This window comes from Danio aesculapii, chromosome 18 (genome assembly GCF_903798145.1).
Source record: "Danio aesculapii chromosome 18, fDanAes4.1, whole genome shotgun sequence".
Taxonomy (NCBI): domain Eukaryota; kingdom Metazoa; phylum Chordata; class Actinopteri; order Cypriniformes; family Danionidae; genus Danio; species Danio aesculapii.
In genome coordinates this window covers 11,475,952-11,502,491 of record NC_079452.1, presented here as the reverse complement: position 1 = coordinate 11,502,491, position 26,540 = coordinate 11,475,952, and the positions used below count along the sequence as shown (strand labels likewise).

Below are 26,540 nucleotides of genomic sequence, written 5' to 3'. Positions count from 1 at the left end.
AAAAATAAACAAGTTAAAGAGATCCTTAAACTTGATAAATAAAATGTTACAAAGCGTGTGCAATGGTAAAGCGTAAATACAGAGCAAACTTTAAAGTGTCAATAATAATGATACAGTAAACCTCAAACTCTGTCAACAACACAAATTGTGATAATCATATCTGAGCTTTCAAGTAAAGGACATGGTTTCCACTACATTCATTCTTCCATGGCGGGGCGCCACACCAAAATTCATCTTGCCACGGCTACATTACAGCTTCTCATTCAAAACATTCAGTCGTTTTAACAGCGCAAACTTTTCTGTAATCGTAGTACTGCTGTGTGTTATTTGTTTAACCCTTTAAGGTGGCATTCTGACTGACTGATGCATGAGGCCAGCAAACATGACATAGCTTTCAGTTATGATGAACACAGTTTTAACTATACTTTATTCATAGTTAAATGTCAATGGCTCTGCATACAATGACTTTATCTTGCTGGAGTTTATAACCGTTTCACTTTACTTCAGGACGCATTAATGCCACTCTGACAGTCTTTTGGAGACATTCACAAATATTCCTAGTAAATCTAATAAATGTTGGAGACATATTCGTTACATAAATGCACTAAATCGCACTTCAGCAGCGTTTATTTCAGAGCGCTCAAGAAAATCTGCACTTGAGCAGCATATATTTGAGGGCGCACAAGAAGTTTTGTGCACGAACAGAGGAGATCAGCGCTTGAGCACAGAGATTCGCATGCTCGTATTACGTAAATGCGATCTCAACTTGGAATACTGCGTTCACGACATTTGTCAATGAAATAATGCCACAGGTAGTTGGTAGATCTGTGTAAAAAAACCCAACAGAGTCTGCCGCCACAGCTGGAAAAAATTCTAGAGGAACACTGAAGGAACTAACCTTCATTATTCACAAACATATTGCAACATTAAATTGTGAAGTTGAATGACTGGATGCACAAGAAAAGAAACCAAATAGCCACTCTGGCGACAACCTTACATCCTTTTTATTTCCAGTCTCTTCACTGCTTCTAGCCACTGCACTCATTTCATTGGGTGCGCCGTGTTTGTCTGGGGTAATTAGTCTGCCGTTATTACTGAAACGTGTACATTCCATTTAAAGCGTGAAGGAGATTGGTTAGTTCTGTTTACAATTGCGTTGTCTTCACAGCTGTCTGAAAAGTTCAGATGTTTTCAACTAGGTGCGGCTGGAAAATGCGTGAGGTTCTCAAGCGTGCCGCTTGCACAACATGTGCGCATCATGCAAGTCACGTGCCTCCATTGGAATTGACAAACTGACAACCTGAAGGATGATTTATACTTCTGCATCAAGCGCACGCTGGGACACATAGCCCTCGCCGTGGCCGTTGACGACGCTGACGTGCACCTCTCAAAATTTAACTACACGTCGCAACAATGCGTAGTGCAAGCTTTGTGATTGGTCGGCTTGGTAGCGCTCACGAGTGTGGGTGGAGGTGACAGCCACGCAATGGAGCTAGTGTTTACAAGTGTGTAGTCCCGTGAAGGAGCTCCGGATGGAGACTGTTGTTTTGTGTTCACCCTAGGATTAAAGCTGTTGCACATCCGACGATTCCAGCCTTAAATGAGCGAGTTTGAGCCACTTGTACATTGAGGGAGCATGCAGAAAAAACAAAACACCAACGAAGAAACTCGACACAGAGGACCATAAACCCCTCTACTGCTAGCATTTCTGAAGTGTTACTGCAGAGCAACACACACAGTGCGCAGAAGTATAAATGCACGGCTATGCGCATTGCATGCGCCGTGGGTCATGCTGATCACTTGATGCAGAAGTATAAACCAGGCGTAAGCTTATTGGTTTTGCTGTAAAGGCGCACGCTCCGCAGCCACATTTTAATTAAACTATATCGCTTCATACTGAAATTATATACCGAATCTTTTTTTATCGATATTTACAATGGTCTCCAGTCAATAAACATCGAAGTCGATTTTATCGCCAAACCCTACTAATAAGAGTCACATATTTTATGAAGTCCTTGTCATATGTAACTATATTATTGTTAGTATTATTATTGAACTAGTACTAAATAATAACCTTTCATACTTATTTCATAGTTAGGTTTATGGAGAAGATGCCGTATCGGACACACAAGACTCACATGAACATTTACTTAAAGAAGACCCCCCAAAATTGCAACAGAAAGCAAACCGTTAAACATATACTTGTGAAATGCCCTATTTTTTTATGTTATCAGACAACAATTGCTATCTAGAGAGACTTTAAATGAAATATTTTTATATGTGAATCCTTCTTAAATTAAAAAGATTATCAAAAGTAAACCTTAAACTGTTTTAGATTTTTATCTTATTATCATTAATATTATTTATGTATTTTTAACACGTGTATTTATTGCTGTTCATTTAATTGTTTAAATATTTTTATAATAAAAGAAGTGTTGTTTATTAAATGTGGTAAACTTGATGATGCTGATATGGCAATAAACTCTAATCTCTCTGTTAGCTTTATGGTTAGTTGCATGTAATCAGATATGATTACTTATTTTTGTTTCATTAGTAACCTTGTTTTCTAAACCTTCATAAGAACATTTTACACTTGTAATTTGCAAGTGGCGTTGCTTTTCCCTTAGGGTCATGGAGCTGGAAACAGGATTAGCTCCACTTTTGCAAAGTTTACTCTTTACAGTACAGATATTGATTTTACATGGCTGATTTTGATTGCTTTTTTTACATTAAAATAATATGAATACAATTGCAAGGTGTTTATTTGCTATATCACTTATTTAATTATCAGTCATTTAAAATTAGAGACAGCCACTGTAATCACAATCAGGGGCTAAATACATTAGCTTGGACAGGATGTGAATTAAATTGGATTATATAATTTTAAAATAGAAAGTAAAAGTTAAATTATGGGACTTTAGGTTTGTGAAAGTGCTGCATAAAATATACCTGTACACCTGTGAACCAAAAAAACCAGCAGTATTACAGCAATGTTTTCTTTGGGTAGAACTGGAAACAAAGGAATAGAATTTAATATGCATAATATGGAGGTAATTTAAAAGGAAAATGCCTTCTAAACTTTTCTGAAGACAGTGAGTTTTCCTTCTAGATACTTAAACAATACACCATTTCCAATATTTTACACACTGTGAACAGTCATCTAATCTCTGTCATTGGTTCCGATTTGTATTTCAGCTGTTTTTTTTTTAAATAATCAAATAAACTACACATATGATGTGTGACCACACATATCAACAGATACACAAGTTTATTAAAGACCCTAATTACTACAATAAAGAGATGGTTTCATAGTTTAAAAGGATAGTTTTATAGTATTTGTTTTCCTACTATGGAAGTTTTTTCAGAAAATGTTCTTCAGCACTAAACCGAATAAAAAAAACTCTTAAAGGTTTGAAGTAAGTGAAGGTAGTGTAAATATTGTAATTTTTAAAATGAACTATCCCTTTAAGTGGTAGAGATGGGGGAAATGTTGATTCAGCATATATTGTGATGTACGATATGCCGACTCTCAAATTGAAATATGGGCAAAATTTTACAGAGCTTTGACAAAAGAATCTTTTGTGAAATCGATTCTGCAGATTTTCTAAATGGATAGCCATTCTTTCTTGAATCAATTCTGATGTTAGTTTTTAACAGCAGATGGCGCTGTATGCTTTACGAGTACTCTGCTTGAATCAAATTCTGTACAAACACCACTTGAATCTAAAATAATAATTAATAAAGTTAAGAAATGTTTAAGTTAATTGCAAGTGTTCACAGTTGCGTTGTCAAAAAAGTATAGAGTTTGGTACCAATTAACATAATTCTTGCATACATTTGAGCACTGTTGAGCATATTCTTAAACATCGATTATTGTCCACTGTGTTCACATGTTTAACAGAAATGACTGTGATTGGCTGTGAAGGTTATTGGTTCAACACTCTTTACCGCTGTTCACCAATTGAAAACATGGAGACATGGACACTGTAGAGCTTCAATCAGCTGGTCTCTCTGAGCTAACGTACTAGCGATCTGCTGATGGATTGACTGATCTACGATCTAATGTTCTTCACATTCCTGTATCTGTATTTGCACTCAGTGAACAGTGGTGGACAGATGACAAACCTTTACAGTCAATCACAGTCATTGCTGTTGAGTACGTAAACATAACGGCCAATCAGTGGTGTTTAAGAACACGCTCGCATATTAGTGGGAAATGGACATTTTTAAAATTTCTGTACCGATTGGTACCGAATTCGATACTTTTGACAATACTAGTTCATAGTGAGCTGTGTTCGCATAAATTTCCTGACATAAAAGCTAACTTGCATGACCTGAGTTGAACACACAAGCACTCTTTCTTGTGAGCATTTGAGTGTAAGGTTAAAAACTAGCCTATAGTGCTTTCTTTTGTTTAAATCTAAGCTTAGAATCCATTCAAGAGAAAATAGTGATGAGTTTGGAAATCTCAAATCAAACACAATCAATTTCTAGGATTATTCTAGAACCACACCTCTACTATTTTATTGTGCTATTCAGTTGATTATTAAAAACAAGTTCTTTACAGCCCACAGGATGGTTGTTGTGCTTGAGGTTTTTTTTTTCTGGTGAGCTTGGTCACATTCATCATGCAGCGAATTAGTAAAATAAAGATAGCAGCATTGTGGGAAGGCGCACACAGTTTAATGACAACCAGAAATAAATGATGTATGTTTGACAATCCCACGTTTTGCAAAGCATCAATAAGATTAAAGTGTGATAAACTGAGATGTGGTTGCGGCTGGAAGGGCATCCGCTGCGTAAAAACATGTGCTGGATGAGTTGGCGGTTCATTCCGCTGTGGTGACCCCGGATTAATAAAGGGACTAAGCCGAAAAGAAAATGAATGAATGAAAAAATGAAACTGAGATGTTTTTAATTTAGTTAAAACGAATGTTAAATAATTTGAAGTGGATAAGGTAATGGATCACTATATATTGAATATTTCAATAATATTTTACCGTGCTGCAAGTATTGAGATAGTATTTCATTTTGAGGACTGTTTCTTTTCGGATAATGAAGAAGGAAAAAATCTTGTCTTCACTTTATTAGATGTTGAACTATAAAAACAACAAAACAAGTAGTGTTAAATCTGTTCTAGAGCTGTGTTTCCCAACCCTGTTCCTGGAGGCACACCAACAGTACATATTTTGGATGTCTCCCTTATCTGACCCATTAACTTCAAGTTTTGGAGTCTCTTCTAATCATCTGATGAGTTGATTCAGGTGTGTTTGATTAGGGAGAAGTTGAAAATGTGTACTGTTGGTGTGCCTTCAGGAACAGGGTTGGAAAACACTGTTCTAGAGTATTATCATACTCTGATTTATTGCTGTAGATGTCTTTTTTTTGACTATAAAGCATTTTATCATAGAAAAGTGATATTTCTTAAAAGAAACAAACATTTTATCTGCTTCTGTTATGACAGCCAGAGAAGCTGATAAGGCATTAAACACAAAACACTCATCATCATCATCATCCTGGATTAAAAGCATATGCTAAATGCACAAAAGCAAAATGTTCCTTAACCCAGTGTTAAAAGAAAGGAGAGTGGCAAAGTTTGGTCCTATTTTGCTTCTTAAGTAGATTTTTCTACTTGAGACATAAAAAAAGATCAAAAGTAGTTTTTTATCATTACAGATCAACGTTGTCAATTCCTAGCAAGGCTTTGGCTACAACCGATAACACCCTCGCAACTTGCGCACACTCAGTAACGTTGTGTTCAGAAGCGGGTGATTATCACTGAAAATGCAGCAAAAAGCTTGAGCTTTCGAATGTTGCTTCTGAAAACAGCAGGTGTCTTGTCTTGTTCGCCCAGCAGAGTAGTGTGTTCACCTGCGAATTAGATGGGCTTCACTGCAGTCTAATTGGCATCTCCATGGTGACAGAATAGCACTTTCACATTTCCCCTCACAAATGCTTTAAAAACACTTTGCAGGAAATGAGGTTCATCCTTGTTCCATGTTCATTAAATCTGTGTTTTTATCCACACATGCATTGTGAATTTTGAAAGCCACAGTAAATGCGTTAGCTATATTAAAGGTGTTGTATGTACATTTTTGACTCTTCTAAAGCATAAAAATACCTTAATATGTTTGCAGATATTTAAGAAACACGCTAAGTGAACATTCTTGTTTATCTAGAAGACAATGTTGAAGTCAGATATTCTGCTTTGAAAATGTTCGTTACATGCTGGAACGTCGTCTTCTATTTGGTCCCTTTAACCCCCTAAAGCCAGTTTAGCCGGTTATTTTTGACACCCCGGGTTGCTTTTGTGGAAAACGGTTTTCATTCATTCAGCCAGGAAGGCTGTCAAAGTGTGTTCGCAACCGAAATGCGACCTCCGTTTGAACGACTCTGAAATTAGATGCTTGAGTTCCACATGAGGTGGTTATTAGCAAATAATATAAATATTCTGAATATTAGGTGAGCAGGTTACATTGTAACTCTGTGTCCTAACAACATGTGATAAGCAATTTGGCTGTTTGCATCAGGCGCAACAACAGAAATTGAAATACAGCTATTTAGAAGCACAAAAATAGTGCACTTACTGCACTCCAACGAAATGGTAAGGTTTATAATTGATTCAATACATATTAAACCTCTTTAAGATTATTAAATGTACATGCTGAATCACTGATATGTGTTGATTTCAGGTGTTGGTTAAAACAAAAGCTCCTTTTAATATGGAAAATATTCTTTCTATTGCGTGCCCTCGCTTTTTCGAACAAAACTTAAATCAGCCATTAAGCTCGATAGTTAGGCACGCTTGGTGTCATCAATCTGGCAACCTGCACTTGCGTGTGTTTTGAACCAGGCTTGCAATACCTAATTCAACCACTGCGTGTCAAATGCCAGGGGATGCAGGATTCATGATTGTTTTGCACTCTTTGTTTGAAATAACCACCAAATTCATTTTTAAACACTCTACTTGTACATCTTAAAAAAAAAAAGAGTACAGGCTCCATTCAATGCGTTTGAAAATTCAAATTAAGTTCTGCGGAAGCTTTAAATGAAGAAATTTGTATTCTTCCCTATTAGTGTATTCTGTTACTGGTGTCAGTCTAAACATATAAGCTTTATTGAACAATTACATTACACACAATCACCAAATTATCATGTTTAATCACCATATTTCACCATATTTCATAATTATCATAAATTATTATAATTTATAATAGATTATTCAACTGAATAATTGGATGTCTAAAAGCATGCCCTAAAGTATCTTGTCTTTAACTCATATTTTTCAGGACTCTGGGCAGTTGTTAAGTGATTACTAAATTGCTCACTATAAATTAAACATAATTAATGGCCAACTCAATGCTTATTTTGAGTAGTTTTTGTAAAGACAAGAAAAACAATTATCCATCATCCACCATGATCGAGACCCTGATCCTCAATCAGCACGTTTATCCCACATATGAAGATACTCGTAAGTAAATAATGACTCGGCACTTTAGAATTCTTGCTGCAGCATATAACGCCACCAACATTTCCATAGCAAATCTTGAGTTCACGTTTTTTGTAAGAATTGGTAATTTATCATTTCTTCCTGCCTCCAGTTTGATTTTAGACTTAAATTGGACACTTGTTTTATTGTAGTTATTTAGATAATGATGATAGATAAAGAAAATTCAGCTCTTCCTCTTTTGTTACATGTGAAATCATTAGACTCTGAGGCTTATCAGTTTGAGAATGCTGAATGCTGCGTTTATGTCAAGTTTACATTACAAACATTTCTAAACAGGTGGCATTCTTGTAGCTTTAGTCAGGTGACCAATTTGTGGAAAGTCTTCTCAGTTCTTTATAAAAGTAAGCTGGACATGACAAAAATAATCTAATTCTGGGTGTCTTAAATTAAAAAAAAACTCAATTTAGGCTTTAAAAAGGGTCAAATTTACTGAAATATTGTGTTATAGGTCTTAAATCATTTTAAACGTGCCTTGATTTTCCTATGTTTAAGTAATGCTAAGCTTCTCAATCAGGCCAACTCCCATCCAATCACAAACAATTCATCTCTGTAAAATATTTAACAAAAGTTTTATTTATTAACTTTATTTACCAATATGGTTTATTTTTGTTCCTCACAAAAACTGTTTCGATGTTCACATTGGTCAGTATTTATAGCTACCTGGTATAAAAATTGACCTGGACAGGTACATTGAGTTTATAGTTTTTCAAGCTTGTCAATAATATATAAAAATAATTAAAAAGTCTGTGTAAATAACAAAACAGATTCCTTGTTTTGGCACATTAATTAAAATAAAGCTGCATCCCAAATGGCACACTTTACACTGATGCACTATGTACTTAAGCACTTACACACTCAACAGCGTAGTATATGTATGTAGTGTCATCCCAAATGGAACACTAATGTTTTTTTTTTACTAAGCGGAAATTCAAAACGTTTCCCTGATGACGTTTGATGGTTGCCAAGTTGTTGAAATAAATGACCAAATTACCTAATAATACCTTGCATGACTATAACCGCATTCACCATCAGGAGGCGGTTTCATCACTCTCGGAGGAGAATTTGCTTTTACAATCCAAAATAAATAAAGTAACCCAACATGAGCACCCGATAGCTCCGCCCCTTGTGAGCAAAGCAGCGGCTGTTGAGTGTGTGAAGTGTCCGACATTCCACACTTCATTTTACCGGTTGAATGAGTGCATTATCCGGGTAATTAAAGTGTACTTTTTTTTTGTTTTCAGTGTGAACACACTACTTACACTATTTATACTACAAAATGGCATAGAATAGTGCATAAGTATGGGATATGGGATGCACCTTATGTGTCTAAAAAATTAATACATTTGAATTTTTTTTGATGAGGCAAGTAACAATCTTTTCCACTGACCCAACCTGGCCATTAATGAAAGAAACAGTGTTTAGCCCTGTATAAGTCTAAAATTTGATTCATGATGGTTTAAAAGTCGTAAATTTGACAGTGAAACATGCAGAACCCTTTAGGGGTGTAAAGAATCACGGTTGATCCATGATTTGTTTGCATCACAACCCACAGTTCGGAACACGCATCATCTGCAGGTTAATACTTTTATTTACTTGTAGATTATTCTCAAATTTGTAATGATCGTAGAGAGATCGCCTCTCACATCAATTAAATCACATGTATGAAAGTATTTAGGGTTTCTTGTAAAATATAATGATGATAAAAAATGTTGTGATAGGGTATTCGGGATGTGGTGTGTTTCTTAGGTTATTAAAGGTGTATTCTGTCCCTGCTTGTTTAGCCTGCATTAATGCATTCAGTGTAAGCTGCAGGAATAATCATTGAAAGATCGGGATCTCAACACCCACGCAACAAAGTATAAATTATGATAATTTGCATATGCTTATTAATCCTTCAAATAGCTGCGTTCAAATCTGTGTTTGAAAAACGCTAAAATCAAGAAAGATATTTACAGTTTTGTATTATTTTGAGATAGTTATGAAGTTACAGACAAAAAACACAGAAGTACTGGGAGAACAGTTTATAGTTTAGATTAAACCACTGATCTGTATGGTAAAGATTAAAATCACAGTCATATGCATTTAACGACACTTAGAAATGAAAGTTGTAGGCAGCAATTGCATTATTTAGCCAATAGGTGGTGATAACCAGCCATCAAAAATATGCCACTGAATAATTCATCAAAAATTACACATCTAGCAATGAAACATGAAGTTTTATGAGTGAATAACGGAATCATTTATTGAAAATGAGACTAAAATAAATATGGGTTGTAAGCAGCAGTAGTAGTAACAATTTTTGCTGTTTATTTTTATTCAGCTGTTTACTTCTTTATTTTAATTCTAATAAAATTACAGGTTTTAAATTGTGTTTGTTTAAACAAAAATTTTCTTGCAGTACTGTTTTTGTAATAAATGGAAAGCAAATTACATTTGTCTCCTCTCTTTTTTGGCTGATCTGAAAAATGGTCCGATCCATGACTAAAAAAACCTTAATGTAATCTGAACCGTGAGATTTGTGATTTGTTACACCACTAGAACCCTTGTATTGCAGGTTATTATTATCTTTTACCAAAAAATGAAGGTTCCTCCATCATTTACTCAACTTCCATATATTTTTTATTCTGTGGAAGACAAAATATAATTTATAAACACCTATACAAATGGATTTATTAATATTCCAGTCTTCTAAATAATATTTTCTATATATTACTAAAAGAGATGTCTTAGTTTGTGGTGTTTTCTGTTTTATTTTATTGTGATTGACTTTGGTTTATTTGTATCATCACAGGTGAGTCTGGCTCTGTGGTACTGTACTCCTACCTGACCCGAGACTCGACGCCCCCCTTCCCCAACCTCCCTGCCACCCTGCCCTGCGCCCCACGCACCCCTAGCCCAGCATGAACGAGATCAGCGTTGTCAGAGAGGGCTGGCTCCACAAGAGAGGTGCGGTCTGCTCACTCATTCACTGGAACAATCTGTTTCCTATTTTCTGCATTGTAAACACGGAATTGTTGTCTTCCGTGTCTCTGTTTGTTTTGCGCTAACTATTCCTCATGTCTACTTCCTTATTTCTCTTCCTCCTCCTGTGTACAGGTGAATACATTAAGACTTGGAGGCCTCGATATTTCATCCTAAAGAGTGATGGCTCTTTTATCGGCTACAAGGAGAAGCCAGAGACGTCAGACCCCAATCAACCACCTCTCAATAACTTCTCTGTCGCAGGTCTGCAACGTTCTGCTGCGTTTCTCTACACACACAAACACACACACACACACACACACACACACACACACACACACCTGATTGTGTTTTATATGGGTTTCCTGGTGGGTGTGAATTTTCAAGTAGGATGTGATCCTGGATTAACATCTGTGTTGATCCACATTATACATAGGGTCTGTTAATTGTATGTGGATTACTGTGTATTATTTGATACAATCCAGGATAGTTTTGTTCTTTTTGTATCATCTCATCCAGGATTTGTTGTCAACGCAACAGGTCTGGTATCTTGAGATCAAGCTTATTTCATGTAAACAGGATGAGATTGTGTAATTTCAAGTGAAGATGATACTGAAAGTTTGTACCAACTGCTATTTTCTTTGAAGATTACTTTATTAAATTGGGGAACATAAAAATTCTGTAAAATTAAAAACGAATAATTATAGCATTTGTACAATTATCACATTCTGAATAAATAGAACTGTTATGTAATCTACACTTCGAAGTAAATGGTACAAAAAAAGCTATGGGTTAATACATTTTAAATGGTTCAAAGAGAGCGTCTTTGTACTTTTTAGTGGATAATATGTAGCTACAGTTTAGGTACTAATACGTTTAAGATGCCAATATGGAAATTTTAAATGAAAAAGCATACTTTGGAAAGAGGTGGCCAATGTTCTCATTGAGAGATTCCTCTCTTTTCTTGTGAAGGAATAATTATACTCACCGGCCACTTTATTAGGTACACCTCTATGTAGACATGGTCAAGACAATCGGCTGCAGTCGGCGAGCATCAGAATGGGGAAGAAAGATGATTTAAGTGACTTTGAAAGTGGCAAGGTTGTTTGTACCAGATGGGCTGGTCTGAGTATTTCAGAAACTGCAGAAGAGCATCTCTGAACACACAACATGTTGAACCTTGAGGCTGATGGGCTACAGCAGCAGAAGACCACATTGGGTGCCCTTCCTGTCAACTAAGAACTTTAAACAGAGGCTACAATTCACACAGGCTTACCAAAATGTGATAATAGAAGATTGGAAAAGCATTGCCTGGTCTGATGAGTCTCGATTTCTCCTGCGACATTCGGATGGTAGGGTCAGAATTTGACATCAACAACATGAAAGCATGGATCATCTTGCCTTGTATCAACGGTTCAGGCTGGTGGTGGTGGTGTAATGGTGTGGGGGATATTTTCTTGGCACACTTTGGGCCCATTAGTACCAATTGAGCATCATGTCAACACCACAGCCTACCTGAGTATTGTTGCTGACCATGTTCATCCCTTTATGACCGCAGTGTACCCATCTTCTGATGGCTACTTCTAGGAGGATAACACTACATGTCATAAAGCTTGAATTATCTTAGACTGGTTTCTTGAACATGACAATGACTTCACTGTACTCAAATGGCCTTTACAGTCACCAGGTCAATCCAATAGAGCACCTTTGGGATGTGGTGGAAAGGGAGATTTGCATCATGGATGTGCAGCCGTCAAAAGTGCAGCATCTGCATGTAGCTATCATGTCAATATGGACCAAAATCTCTGAGGAATATTTCCAGTCCCTTGTAGAATCTATGCCACGAAGGATTATTAAGGCAGTTCTGAAGGCAAAAGGGTGTCCAACCTGGTACAAGTAAGGTGTACCTAATAAAGTGGCCGGTGAGTGTATAATTCAATGGAATCATGCACATTCTACATTGAGATAATATGCAGGTCATTTGATACAAGAGATGCAGACACTTCTCTATTATTAACATCTGGAAGATTCTGAAACCTTTGTCTTAAAATCCTTTGTTCTTTTAGCAGCCTCACAGGCAATAAGTCAACAGAGAGATTGTTTCACTGTGCTTGCTTTATTTTCTCGAGCCTATTATGTTCTGCTTCATGATAGGGATGCTCATTTTCACAATTTACCTATTAAACTACAGCAAGAATTTTGAGTTACACTTTATTTTAAGGTGACGTAGATACACTGTAACTATTAATTTAACTACTGACTAATATGAATTAATTAAATGTGATTAGTTAATTAAATTAAACCGGTTGCAGTTAAAATGTTGGTTAGGTTTAGGGATAGTTAGGTGTAATAATGCATAATTTGTTGAAATTACTGTAGTAAGTGCATTGAATTTGTGACTACGGCACCTTAAATCAAAGAGTTACCAAATTATGACAGATTAATAGGCTACTGTCAGTTAAATGGCTTAATGAGTAATTAATTTTTAAAAATAAAAATATAGTTTTTAAATAACCTTCTACCGCATGCATTATGATAAATCTAGTAAAAAAATTGACTTTTTCTTTTCTTAAAATGGCTTAACTTGAAGTGCTGTAAAATAAAATTGGAAAAATGTATTTTTTTAAGGTACTTCATGATATGTTGCCATATGGCAAGAACGTCCAACAGATGCTCTAACTTAGAAATTTCAACTTTAAAACTTTCCTTATAATTAATAATTTTGTTGTTAGAAATGATTTAATTGGCGTTGCAATATTATAAGCTTTAACACAGAACTTTATACGTACTTTCCAACAACTGATATTCCAACAACTTTCATTTATTCCATTCTTTTTTGCTGAATATTATTAAAAACAAACCTAATATTGTATTATCATGTATACTACATACCTTGAATATTAATATTTTCTCCAGTAAATATTATAAAAAGTAAATAACAAGTCTAGTATCTCCAGATGCATCAGAAAAATTTTGCTACTAGCTAACAATGTTTATGTATATTATACTATATACTATACTGCGCCTGTCTTATCTGCCTCTGAGCTAACTTACATGAACTGTCTCTATCAAACGTCCAGTCTGCATCATTCTCATGCTCACTAAAATCCATCTCATCTTCACTTTCATCTGCAGGAAGAGCCAGTTCTGTCCTTTTCTTCTTTCACTTACCGAAGAGTATGGTGGTGCTCGCTAATACACTGTTCCCTGTATTCAAATCTATTCAAAAGTAGTATTGCCATTAAAACTAGATTTTATCTATAATGCGAATATCATTAACACGCAACTAATCAACATTATCTTACTAGCATTCATGTTGTTATTGTTACAACTTAAAAGTTCACAGCTGACCTTGCTAGCTAGCTAACCCTTTGCAATATTGCATGTTCCTTTATTGCACTGTGTTGCCATTTGGTAACACATACATTTAATCGATTTACAAGAAACTAATTTTGCTGTGAATGTCATCATAACTTACTGGAGGTGATGTTTTAGATTTTTTGTGGATCTGACATCATTTGATTCTTTGTTTTTAATTGACGTTTACATTTGCATTCAGCAACTACTCATAATAAACGCAGAAATTGCGCTACAGAAAAACACAACATGTCATGTGACTTAACCAAAGCACATCATTGGCTACTCTAAGGTCTTCTCTTTCCAACAAACAAATTAATGTTGGTCTTTAAGAAACAGTGGCAGGGAAATGAACATAAGTATCATGTTGCCATATGGTGACACTGTGCAGTAGAGGGTTAAGTTATTATTAAAATATTTGCTGCAAGAATATTAAATGCTGCAGCATCCTGCGGGTAGGGGAAAATGTTGATTCTTAGAAGCATCACGCTGCAGACTTGAATTCTGAATTGATTAACGAATGTCAAAAATCGATTTTCAATTTCTGAATGTTAATTGATGATTGAGCACAAAACTCTAAAGAACTGTAGTGGTCAGAATGTCTGTGGCGCTTACAATAACAGAAGCATGATGGCGGTTTGATGACAAATTGAGTTCCCTCTGCAGTCGGGTCGGCTTAGTACCCTTTGATAAATGCCTGTTCAAGCCATTATATATTATTTAAAGCTCAACATTTACCAGTTATATGTATGTATGTATGTATATGTAAAAGTGTATGCTTGAATATGAAGTGTAAGTTCAAATGAGGAATGCATAAAGTCAGCTAGCAGGCGAATCGCTATATGTGCTAGCATGTAGGCTAATTAAAACAACAGTATAAAAGAGAAATGCTTCATTTCACAACCCATACCCTAATTAGTCATCAGTATATGAAAAACGTATTTTAAAATACGTAAATGGTCATTACAATGCTTATTAAATTATATATGTTATGATGCACTCGACTCGATTTGGCATCACATCGGTGCTCGAAATTAGACCTATACAGACACATGGCATTGTAACCCGTTTTCATTCCCAAAAATGCTGTTGTCATGCAAACAAGAGGCAGAACAGGTTGAAAATGTTGTCATATGAACGGCTCTTTAATTAACCATTTGAGATTTGTTATTTAATAGGATTATCTATGATAATAATGCGATAATTGATTAATCACTGACATCCCAAAGTACAACCTTACAAAATATAAACATTTGACACATTGTAGATTAAGTAAATGGTGCAAAAAAGCATATTTGCGCACAATGCTCTCTCTTACAAGCAAGAAACTATTTCTTATTTAATTTTTTGTTGTTGTTTTAAAGATTATCTTTTGGTATTTTTTTTCTCCACTTTCCTTCCTAATCTTAACTGCCTCTCTGGCTATACCACTAACTGTACTCTCTCTCTCTCTCTCTCTCAAAAAAAAAACCCACTACTAATGCTTTGCTTCTTAGACTTTACACACTTGAAACTTGTCTATAGCACTTATTCACTGCTGCTCTTATAGTTGTGTAAATTGCTTCCTTGTCCTCATTTGTAAGTTGCTTTGGATAAAAGCGTCTGCTAAATGTAAATGGCAATTTTTCATGGTCTAGCACAGGGATATTGAACATTTATTACAAATTCATTGCCTGATACTGATGCCAAAACAGAAAATTGTTTCAAAAATGGTTTTACAACCGTCTTTAATTTTACTGAAGTAGTATAGAAATCTTCTTAGCTACAGCAATGAAAAGTTTGGCAAATGGTTAAGTTTGTATTGGATAGTCTGGTTTGCTAGGCTGTTATAATGCGTTTAACGTGCTTGAATGATTCTTAGGGTTTCGTGGACCAAAGACATCTAAATGAACCAAAAACTGGACATGATATCTTGAGATAAATAGACATAAAAAGGACAAAGTGCTTAATCATTCTTGGTTTTTGTCAATATAATCACAATGTTGCTGGTGGGAAATCACAAGTTCTCAAATGATGCATAGAGTTACTTGTATTAAGAGAGAAGTAAGTTTATTCCAGCGCGCAGCATTGTTTTAGATAGTTAGAAAGTTCTATTGATACTGCATTTAAATAGTTAATATACTTGAAAATAAATGCTATTTGAAACTTATCCCATCAAACTAATTCAACTGACTTTATCCAAATGTTCCAGAGTGTCAGCTGATGAAGACTGAACGACCTCGGCCAAACACTTTTGTCATTCGCTGCTTGCAGTGGACCACTGTTATCGAGCGCACCTTTCACGTGGACAGCAATTCTGAAAGGTAATTTGAGGTTAAATCTTTTTGTGAATGAACGGAAGAGAGAACTTGGAGCTGCTGAATGGTATTAACTGGAAAAGCAGATTGAGTTGTGTTAACCAGATTTCTGACAATCAAAACAAGTTATTACTCACCCTCTGTTGCTTAAATGCAATTCCTGTTTCCGCTGAATATTTTCCACTCATTTAATAGTTTAAGTCTTTTAGCCACTATAATGGCCAATTCTTCCAAAGGATGATAATCATTAGGGGTTTAACAGTACATAGAAGTCACGGTTCAGTAGCTCTGTTTGATACAGGTTTGGTACAACAGGAATAAGCAACAAATCCCCAACTCTTGATTTTTTTTCTTGAACATTCAGAAGTGTTATCAACGCAGAAGTACAGAACTAAACAGCTCCATGAAAGAACAAAATACATACAATAATGAAAAATACAACTATAATTAGGAGATTGTGTATTAAACTTTTCAAGGTTAAGCCCAAACCTCTCCTAAAACAGCAAAACAAAGCATTACTTGTCCATTAAATGGTAGTAGTAGAGAACTTTTATTAATTCCTGTGAGGGGAAAACACATTTGCCACTATTGGCATCACAATACGATAAATTATTAAACAAAAAATACAGTTGAACTCAGAATTATTAGCCCCCCTGTTTATTTCACAACCCCCCCCCCCCCCAATTTCTGTTTAACAGACATTTTTTTTCAACACATTTCTAAACATAACAGTTTTAATAACTCATTTCTGATCACTGATTTATTTTATCTTTGCCATGATGACAGTAAATAATATTAGACTAGATATTTTTCAAGACACTTCCATACAGCTTCAAGTGACATTTAAAGGCTTAACTAGGTTAATTAGGTTAACTAGTCAGGTTAGGGTAATTAGGCAAGTCATTGTATAACGATGGTTTGTTCTGTAGACAATCGAAAAAAAATAAAGGGGCTAATAATTTTGTCCTGTAAATGGTTTTTAAAAATTAAAAACTGCTTTTATTCTTGCCGAAATAAAACAAATAAGACTTTCTCCAGAAGAAAAAATGTTAGCAGACATACTGTGAAAATTTCCTTGCTCTGTTAAACATCATTTGGAAAATATATAAAAAAAAAAGAATAGAAAATTCAAAGAGGGGCTAATAATTCTGACTTCAACTTTACCACAGAAACGGTACAACAACACACCATTTGCACCAACTACACATCACAACACCTTTAATAACTGAACAAATAAAAACAAAAAGCTACACACATACAATTTACACCACTTTATTAAAATAGGGCTGGTCAGTATGGCAAAAATCTCATATCACAATAGAAGTCCTCGTATCCTGATAATGACATCTACCACGATATAGTATAGTAGTTCTGGAAATTCAATCAAATAACATAGGCCTCCAATGGAAAGGATTGTATTTTGCTATATATATATATATATATATATATATATATATATATATATATATATATATATATATATATATATATATATATATATATATATAGTGATAGATATTCCAACTGCACAGCCCTAGCATAAATCTAATTAATAAATGAATGCATCCGGATGAATGCATGTACTGTTATACCTTCCGTCATCATGAGGTCACCTTAAAATCAGCAGGGTTCATACAGTCATGAAAAACCTGGAAAAGACATGGAATTTTGACATGGCATTTTCCAGGCCTAGAAACGTTTTGTAAAACCCGAAAAACCCACAAGATTTTGGAAAAGTCCTGGAAAACAAATATCTGTATTCTTGAATGTAGATTTGGTTGTCTTGACTTCTGTTCTGTCATTGGCTAATCACATACTCTCACATTATTAGTGTGGTGTAAGCATCATCTAAATCAATTTTACATAGATATAAATTGAAACTAAATAGATTTCTGTGTGTTTAACGATATGCTGTATTAAATTTGAACATGCATTGTTTTTCTTTTACCGTGTATATGTAGACATTGCATGAAACATTAGGTCATGAAAATTTACTTAAAGTCTTGGAAAAATCATGGAAAAGTCATGAAATTAGTAAAAATGTGTATGCACCCTAAATCAGACAAAATACCTTATTGTGGGATTTGAACTTGTCCGTGCAGAGAGGAGTGGATACGTGCCATCCAGGCTGTGGCCAATGGGCTCAAGTCCCGGGAAGAGGATGAGCCAATGGATATCAACTTTGGCTCCCCTGGAGACAACAGTCTGGAGGGGATGGAGGCTGCCATCACAAAGTCCCGCACCAAAGTAGTGAGTGCCTTGACTCAAAGTGAAGCCATCTTATGTTTTTTTGGGTAACATCCTTTACTACTTCACATAAAAACATCCCATTTGTCTCCTGAATTGAACAAGATTAATATGGTCAATGTTAGAATTTTTAAAAATAGTTTATAATAGAATATGTGCTTAAGGATAATATATTTTTAAACATTATATCAGTCACACTGCAGCATTACATTTATATTAGGCTTGCCACGATAGACAGTGTTGACGGTGTTACCGGTTTAAAGACGTAACACCGGTGACATCACTTTACCATCGTGACACCGTCCCCACATTTGTTTTTTTAAGTATTCGTTTTTTTATCAAATATTTATTTGATTTAAATGGAACATATAATTCTAACTAATTAACTTAAGGCGGGAACATGCACTATAATTATAATCTGAACATAGCTACAATGCATCATAGTTCATTTATTACGTGAGGAGAACGAGGAGTCGAATTTACAGAAAGAGAATGGCAGACGATTTAGTGTCAAAACGCACGCGCCTGTTTGCCAATATTTTGGGATTAAACCAAATGCAAAAAGAGAACCTGAAAACGTTAATGAGGCAATCTGCAAACTGCCTGACAAAGGTGGCAGCATCTGGAGAAAACACAACTAATTTATGCACGCACCTTCAACACACCTATTTTATGTTTAACTATAGGTGGGTCGCGGGTAGATAAGATGAATATCAATAAATACGCAACGCATACTCATTTTAAAAGTCACGCGACCATCATTTCACAATGTTTAATAATAAATAATCTCATTTTTTTATTAAAACGGGTGATTTAGCAATGCCGCGCCATTAATAAGCCAACAGCAGAGAAACAAAGCAACCATCGAGGCAACCGCAGTGATCACTTTTTCCAAAGTTCAGCTGTTCTTTTTTGCACTTGATTATTACGCGTTTAATGTAAAAAAATCAATAGTGAATCAGCCGACAAGAGTGTATCGTGTGTGCGTGCGTATTTTATCACTGAAGCTGCTCTCTTCAAAAACCGAAAGTTGCTTCGTCTCTCTGGCAATATTTCGGCATTTAATCGATTGAAAAGTTTATTTAGATTAGCCAATATAAAAAAAATTGCAGTAAAGTAACTGTGACGTGCGGCCACACATCGAATCTGAGGTCTGATCTCATCTCTCTCTCTCGCTGTCATCCAGGCACTGATACAGACGCCACACAAGTCAAGTCGCAAAACGGAGGCTGGTACCAGCTGACAGTTAGAATAGCTGAAGCCTTTGCGAAATCTGTCAAGATACAGCACTAAAATTAACAGGCATAAATGTCTTTGAGCCAAAAAGTCTGTCTGTAGGATATCTGTATAAATGCAATCAGAGCCAATATTATGATGAAGGTGTGTTACCTAATAATTATATTCTAATGAAATGTAAACCAAAATAAACAATTCATTGCATTTTTCGTTTGATAAAAAATATACAGAAATGAAAAAAAAATCAAAGGATGGCTAGTTTGTATTAATATGTTTTAATATTAATAAAAATATACTTCGCCTATTTAAGCTTTATGGTTATATACGCCCGCCGCCAATAGGCAAGCCATTCAAAAAATATTATTTTACTGTGTACAGGATTATGATGTATATTTTACAATAAAAACTAATAGTAGAATCTGTCTAAACTAACACACCAGAGGGCCTATAGTCTATGAAGTGTTTAAACTTACAGGGCGGTGTTGGTCAATAGTCATACTGCGCACCACGTTATTAAACTCCAATATCTCTGAGGGAGATTGTTACCCGATAGACATGATTAACTTGAGAGATTTTACAAATAAAAGGTATTTTAAAAAGGAACAACGCGCAAATCGACAACAAATAAAACTGGTCCCGTGGAGTTTGATCAGCACTAGTCATCTTGCCAGTCAGTGTATTTGAATAGCGCTCTTTATGCAGGGCGTGTTGGCAATTCCCGCAAAACTGAAAGTGAAAGTATTATACGCACGCATTTCTAAGCTATTTAAAAGCAGAGGAAAAGAGGAAACCCCCACCCCAACCCCCACGGTGATACCGGTATTATCGGTGTTGTCACTTGTCAATTAACCGGTGGGAAACTTTCCTCATCGTCCCATCGTCAAACCCTAATTTATACCGGCTCACTTTCCACTAGATTTTTACATTGGTTTGGTAATATTTAGCGGTATTCCCAATCACACACATTTCTGTTGAGCTTATTCACTGAGAGCCGTTCAGATTAGTCAAACTCAGTGTAAACTCTACAGTGGTGTTCATTGTTTTGTGTTTGCTGGCTAAATTTTAACTGCTCTGTACTTAAATTGCATTTGTTCAAAAACAAGGTTAATACTGTTAGTTCTTTGCATATAAGTTTTTTTAGATGATATGTGACCCTAGACCACAAAACCAGTCATAAGTGTACATTTTTGGGAAATTAAGATCTATAAAGAGCATGAAAGATTTCTAAATAAGCTTTCCATTGATGTACTTGGTTTGAATTGAACAATAATTGGTCGAGATGCAACTATTTGAAAACCTGCTATCTGTGGGTTTAAAAAAATAATCAACACACTGAGTAAATTGCCTTTAAAGTTGTCTAAATATTGTGCTTGGCAATACACATTACTAACCAAAATATATTTAAAATTAATATGTTTTCTGTAAGAAATTTACAAAAAAAGAAGTCTTCATGGAACAATAACTTTACTTCGCATGGTAATACAAATTTAATATTGCTTTACTAATATTTTTGACATAAAAAAATTATTAATGTATTTTTGTATTGATTAATGTATTATCAAAATTACATTGGTGCAACAAGACAAATGAATATACTTATCAGTATAGATATTTACTTATCAGATGCAATCTGGTTTTAGTTCTGAAACATATAATTTTGACAATTATAAAACTACTGATTCTTCAGCTTCAGGCTGATGTGAAAATACTGTACAGATATGAATGTATAATGAGGGTTAAGCTCATTTTGGACCCAAGTTGTGGATACTTGTGGGACTGTTATGGCCTGCTGGATAGGGAGTTGGACTTGTCGTCCTGAAGGCTAATTTATACCTCTGCGTCGAGTGATCGGTGTGACTAGTCTTGTGCGAAGTCGTGCATTTATACTTCTGAATGCTGCTTGTGTTGCTCTGCAAAAACACTTCCAATATGCTAGCTGGCAGTAGGTTTTATTGTGTTGTTTGAGGGTGTTTTGTTTTTTCTGCACGCTACAAGTAGCTAAAACTCACTCATTCAGAGGCGGGAACTGGTGGACGTGCAACAACTTTAATCATAAGGTAAAACGTAAAACAAAAGTTTCCATTTGGAGCTCCTTCACAGGACTCCACACTTGTAAACACCTCATCGGCTTGTGTGGGCACCGCCCACATTTGTTATCGATGCCAATCCGACCAATCACAGAGCTTGTACTACGTGTCACTGCGACGTGTAGTTCCATTATTTTAAAAAAAGTCAGCGTTGGCGTCAGCCATGGCGAAGGCTTTACGACCGCGTGAAGGCTGCGCCGGCCATGTGCGTGTGCTTTACGCAGAACTATAAATCAGCCTTAAGGCTGCCATTTTGATTCCCGGTACCAGGTTTGAATAGAAGCAAAAGCATACTTTACAGTACTTAGTTCGATTAAAATTTTCAGTAATTAGAAACCTAGTGTTTTTATTATTAATAAAAATGTATATTTGTTTTTAGTATTTAAAAAAATGCTCATTGTGGAAGCAATAGTACATATCTTCACCTCTGGAAATGTTATATTCAGGATATTATTAATAAATTCATATACAAAATGTTTGTTTTTTTTCCCTCAGACCATGAGTGACTTTGACTACTTAAAGCTGCTGGGTAAAGGCACTTTTGGTAAGGTTATTCTAGTGAGGGAAAAGGCTACTGGCATGTACTACGCTATGAAGATCCTACGCAAAGAGGTCATCATCGCTAAGGTGGGCACCATGTGCATCAAACGCTTAACATTATCCAGAATTTAGCTTTTGAGACTCTTGGCAAGTTTGTCTTGTGGTTGTTTTAGGACGAAGTTGCACACACAATCACAGAAAGCAGAGTGTTGCAGAACACACGGCATCCTTTCCTTACGGTATGTTTTTTTATTGTTACACAATTTCCTTCTTTTTACATGTTGTTAATTAACAGTTTTTAAATCTCTTCAAATATAGACACTAAAATACGCCTTCCAGACACGAGATCGACTGTGTTTCGTCATGGAGTACGCAAATGGAGGCGAGGTTTGTCACATCCTGTCACCTCTTGAAAAACAAAGCAGAAAATCCTTCACCCTTCTGTCTCTTAAACTTTTGTTTGGTCTCGTTTTTGCATGTTTCCAGCTGTTCTTCCACTTGTCTCGAGAGCGCGTGTTTACGGAGGACAGAGCTCGCTTCTATGGGGCTGAAATTGTTTCGGCATTGGAGTATCTGCACTCTAAAGATGTTGTCTACAGGGACCTAAAGGTTTTTCCATTTGAATGCTATGCGTAATTGTTGTGGAAATAGTTTTGAGTTGTTTTTGAAAAGTATGTCAAGTAATTGTGTCATAGACCACAATGACATGAAGTCCATGTTCCCTTTTTTCATACCACAAATGGCTAAACACGCTTTGCTAATTCTGTTTGAATGGCGTTTGTCTTTGCAGCTGGAGAATCTAATGCTGGATAAAGATGGTCACATTAAAATCACAGACTTTGGCCTGTGTAAAGAGGGCATTACTAATGAGGCCACCATGAAGACATTCTGTGGGACCCCAGAGTACCTTGCTCCTGAGGTACTGTCAACTCACTCCATTAACACTTTCTTAACCCATTTATAAATTGTAGCTTTAGTACCAGATTGAAAATGGGGGAAAAAACACCATGACTCAGACCTAGCACTGATTTACTAATTTTCTGAATCATTGTAATGAAACCCTTCAGTGTTTTCGAGCCAGAAAGTGTTTTGTTGTTTGGATGTTTTGAACTTCACCACATTGAAAGGAGAGCAGAAGCCAAAAGGCATCTTAACAAAGTGATGCAATACATGTCAAGAAGTACTAGATGAAGGTTTATGAAAATATTTGGCTTTTGAGGAATTTATTTTAGTGACTTGTTAAAGGGATAGTTCACCCAAAATTCAAAATTGTGAATTTTCTGATTCTGTTTTAATATAATTTTTCTCTTCAACACAAAACAAGATATTTTGAAGATGGCTCTAACTAGGCCTGCACGATTAATCGATTTTAAACTGAAATCGTGATTTGAAAAGGTGCAATTTTCAAGGTGGCGTGGCGCGGCTGTTCAGACTGACACTGACACAAGGGAGTCATGGTGTTAATTTGTTTATTTTAATGACAGAGGTAAAAAAAAATACAATTATTTGAATTGTACAACTGTACAAGCTAAAAATGAACATTTATTCTTATTACTCTTTTTTTTTTTTATCCACAAAGTGTGCAGCTTTTGTCACTGCAGTATATGTTGGGCTAAATTACTTACTAAATAAAGTATACTTTTATACTTGACCTTTACTTAAGTATACTTCTTTTTCCTAATGGTGCATTTACTGACTTACTAAGATTAGTCTTGTACAGCCAGGGGGAGTATTGCTGCTCTGACAGCCAAGCTGGGTCAACGCTAGGGGCTCCGATCAGGATTTTTGTAGCTGATACTGAGTACCGATTCCTTGTCATGGTGATCGGCTGATACTGAGCACCGATTCTAATGCTTCAAGCTTTATAATGCATTGAGCACATTTTCCTTCTAAGTATGAACCTTAAGGGAAGATCTTGCCTTACCTAAGAGAATAAATCAAAGATGCTGCATATAATCCCTAAAACACATCTCTTATAACCATTTAGGTGTGAATATGTCATAGCCAGAAGCAGCTTTACAGAAAATAATTCATCCATTCATTTTACTCTGGCTTAGTCCCTTATTTATCAGGGGTCACCACAGAAGATAACACGGATATAAAAATTGTTATGAAAAATTACAATGCAATTTTGAAACATTGCAAATGATGAAAAAAGAATTCAACATGATATTATGATATACTTAATGGTCTTAAAGAGGTCTTAAATTTAACATTATAATATCTGAAGAAACCCTGTAATTCGCTTTTTACAAATGTGTCTCAGTCTTGATACTCTTGTTATTCAAAACATATCGCAAGTAGTCTTTTGCATCACTTCTAATATGACGCAACAAAAACCTCAAAACAAGTGACAGAAATGAAGTATTCATGCACACACACACACATAGTAAATCTGGTTGTGACAACACAACTGAATGTCTTAATATATTCCAGTCCCTTTTTTTTGTCACACAACCCGAGGAACCGAATTCTGCAGCAACACATTAAGATAGGACACACAAATCTGACATTTGTTTTAAAACTTAAAGTGCAAGCAATCTAGCTTAAAAAATTCATCTTAAAGAATAATAGGGATTGCCTCGGAGCTTAGATTTATTCTTGGTGCATAATTGATGTATTCTTATGGGTCCATAAAACATCAGTTCATGTTGTTCCAAAGAAAAGAAAATGGTCTACGTAAGCATTCTGCATCGATATTTACTAAAAGGTTATGGTTTAAGTTCTCATAATTTTTCAGTGTTTAAAGGGTGCCCGTTTTTTACGTGTTTAAGTTAAGATATTAAATGGATGAAACGTAACTATCAGTGAGTCTCTAATGATGCTGGATGAAAAATGAGAAGACACAACCGCTTGTTAAGTGAAACAAAGTAAGTATTAATAAAGCAGAGAATGTCAAACAATGAATATTAGAAATTAGAATGTAATTTTAAATAATCGAATTAAACGAAAAACAGGAGTGTTGCCAAAACAAAGAAATAATTATAACAAATAGATCTAACTAAACCCCAACCCACTAAACTAACTAACCAAAGAAAAATGCAGAAACAAAACCGTAATCTTCAGCACGTCGCTTAACTAAACTGCATAACTACTCCAAAATATAATTACACATGTGACAACCCCTCCATAAACTAACTAACAAATAGAGATACTATGCTGCTGAAATTAATAGAGTTCACGTAAAGTACATACTGTTAGTTAGCAAAACACGAGCTATTAATCCAATTCTCATGAAGCTCGTTCAGTTTCTCAATAGATACTAAATTGAGCTGCACAAGCTTATCAAATAAATCGATCACTTAATCGAGAGAAAACTAGACAACACTGCAACAGCAACCAAATTAAGCGAAACACAAATGAACAGGCCGGCCGACACAAGTGAAGAGTCTGGCTGTGAGCCAAGCTCTCCTGGAGAACAGTGCAAGCGCACAGCTTTTATACTGTGCGGACCAGCTTCTGATTGACGCGCCGATTGAATGGCGATGGTGATTGACAGCCCCTTCGACCAATAGTTGCACACCTAAAACAGGACAAGATGCACAGCGAAAGAGAGAGAAAAAAGCATGCAAAACAGAAAGCAACAAAACATGCATGAAACGTAACATTGTTAAATGAATTGCTTATGCTTCTATAAGAGACTCAATGTGATTCATTGTTCTGATTTGCTCACAGTGAAATTCTTTTTGTTCATTGATCAGAAGGAAAAAGATGGAAATGTTTTTTTCTATACTGATTACAGACATGTACACGGCACCCATACTGCTCTGTTTGACGTTTAAGTGAATATGTAAAGACTTTCTGTGCATTTCCTCTCAATAGTAACATACGATGGAGGGAATAAGTGTTGAATACGTCACCTTTTTTTCTCAGAAAACATATTTCTAAAGGAGCTGTTGACTTGACATTTTCACCGGATGTTGATAACTACCAAAGACATCCTTATATTTAAAGAAAACAAACCTAATTAGTTTACAAATGAAGATATATGTAATAACATGAAATGACACAGGGAAAAAGTATTGAACACATGAAAAAAGGGAGGTGTAGAAAGGCAGTGAAAGCCCAGACAGCAGCTGAAATCTCTCAGTAGTTCTTCAGAAACCCTCTGCCCTTCCTCATTGTAAAATAATATTAGCTGCTTCAGTCCAACATCTACATTAACAGGATGATGAAGATGAAACCAATGTGGACGTTTCAGCAATACAATAATCCAAAACACAGCCAAGTGTCTCATGCTTTCAGAGAAAGAAAATCAAGCTGTAGAATGGCCTAGCCAATCACCTGACTTAAATCCAAAAGAGA

At 35.5% G+C, this 26,540-nt stretch overlaps 1 protein-coding gene across 1 annotated transcript in view; it reads left to right on the top strand.

Moving 5' to 3' along the window:
- akt2 (v-akt murine thymoma viral oncogene homolog 2) overlaps positions 1-26,540 on the top strand; it is a 37,371-nt gene that overhangs the window by 1,706 nt on the left and 9,125 nt on the right. The window contains exons 2-10 of the mRNA XM_056477914.1: positions 10,302-10,456; positions 10,607-10,735; positions 16,020-16,131; positions 18,228-18,375; positions 22,191-22,322; positions 22,409-22,474; positions 22,554-22,622; positions 22,722-22,844; positions 23,026-23,154. Of these exons, the coding sequence (XP_056333889.1) occupies positions 10,411-10,456; positions 10,607-10,735; positions 16,020-16,131; positions 18,228-18,375; positions 22,191-22,322; positions 22,409-22,474; positions 22,554-22,622; positions 22,722-22,844; positions 23,026-23,154 (954 nt within the window). The 5' untranslated portion in view covers positions 10,302-10,410. The remainder of the gene's footprint in view (positions 1-10,301; positions 10,457-10,606; positions 10,736-16,019; positions 16,132-18,227; positions 18,376-22,190; positions 22,323-22,408; positions 22,475-22,553; positions 22,623-22,721; positions 22,845-23,025; positions 23,155-26,540) is intronic.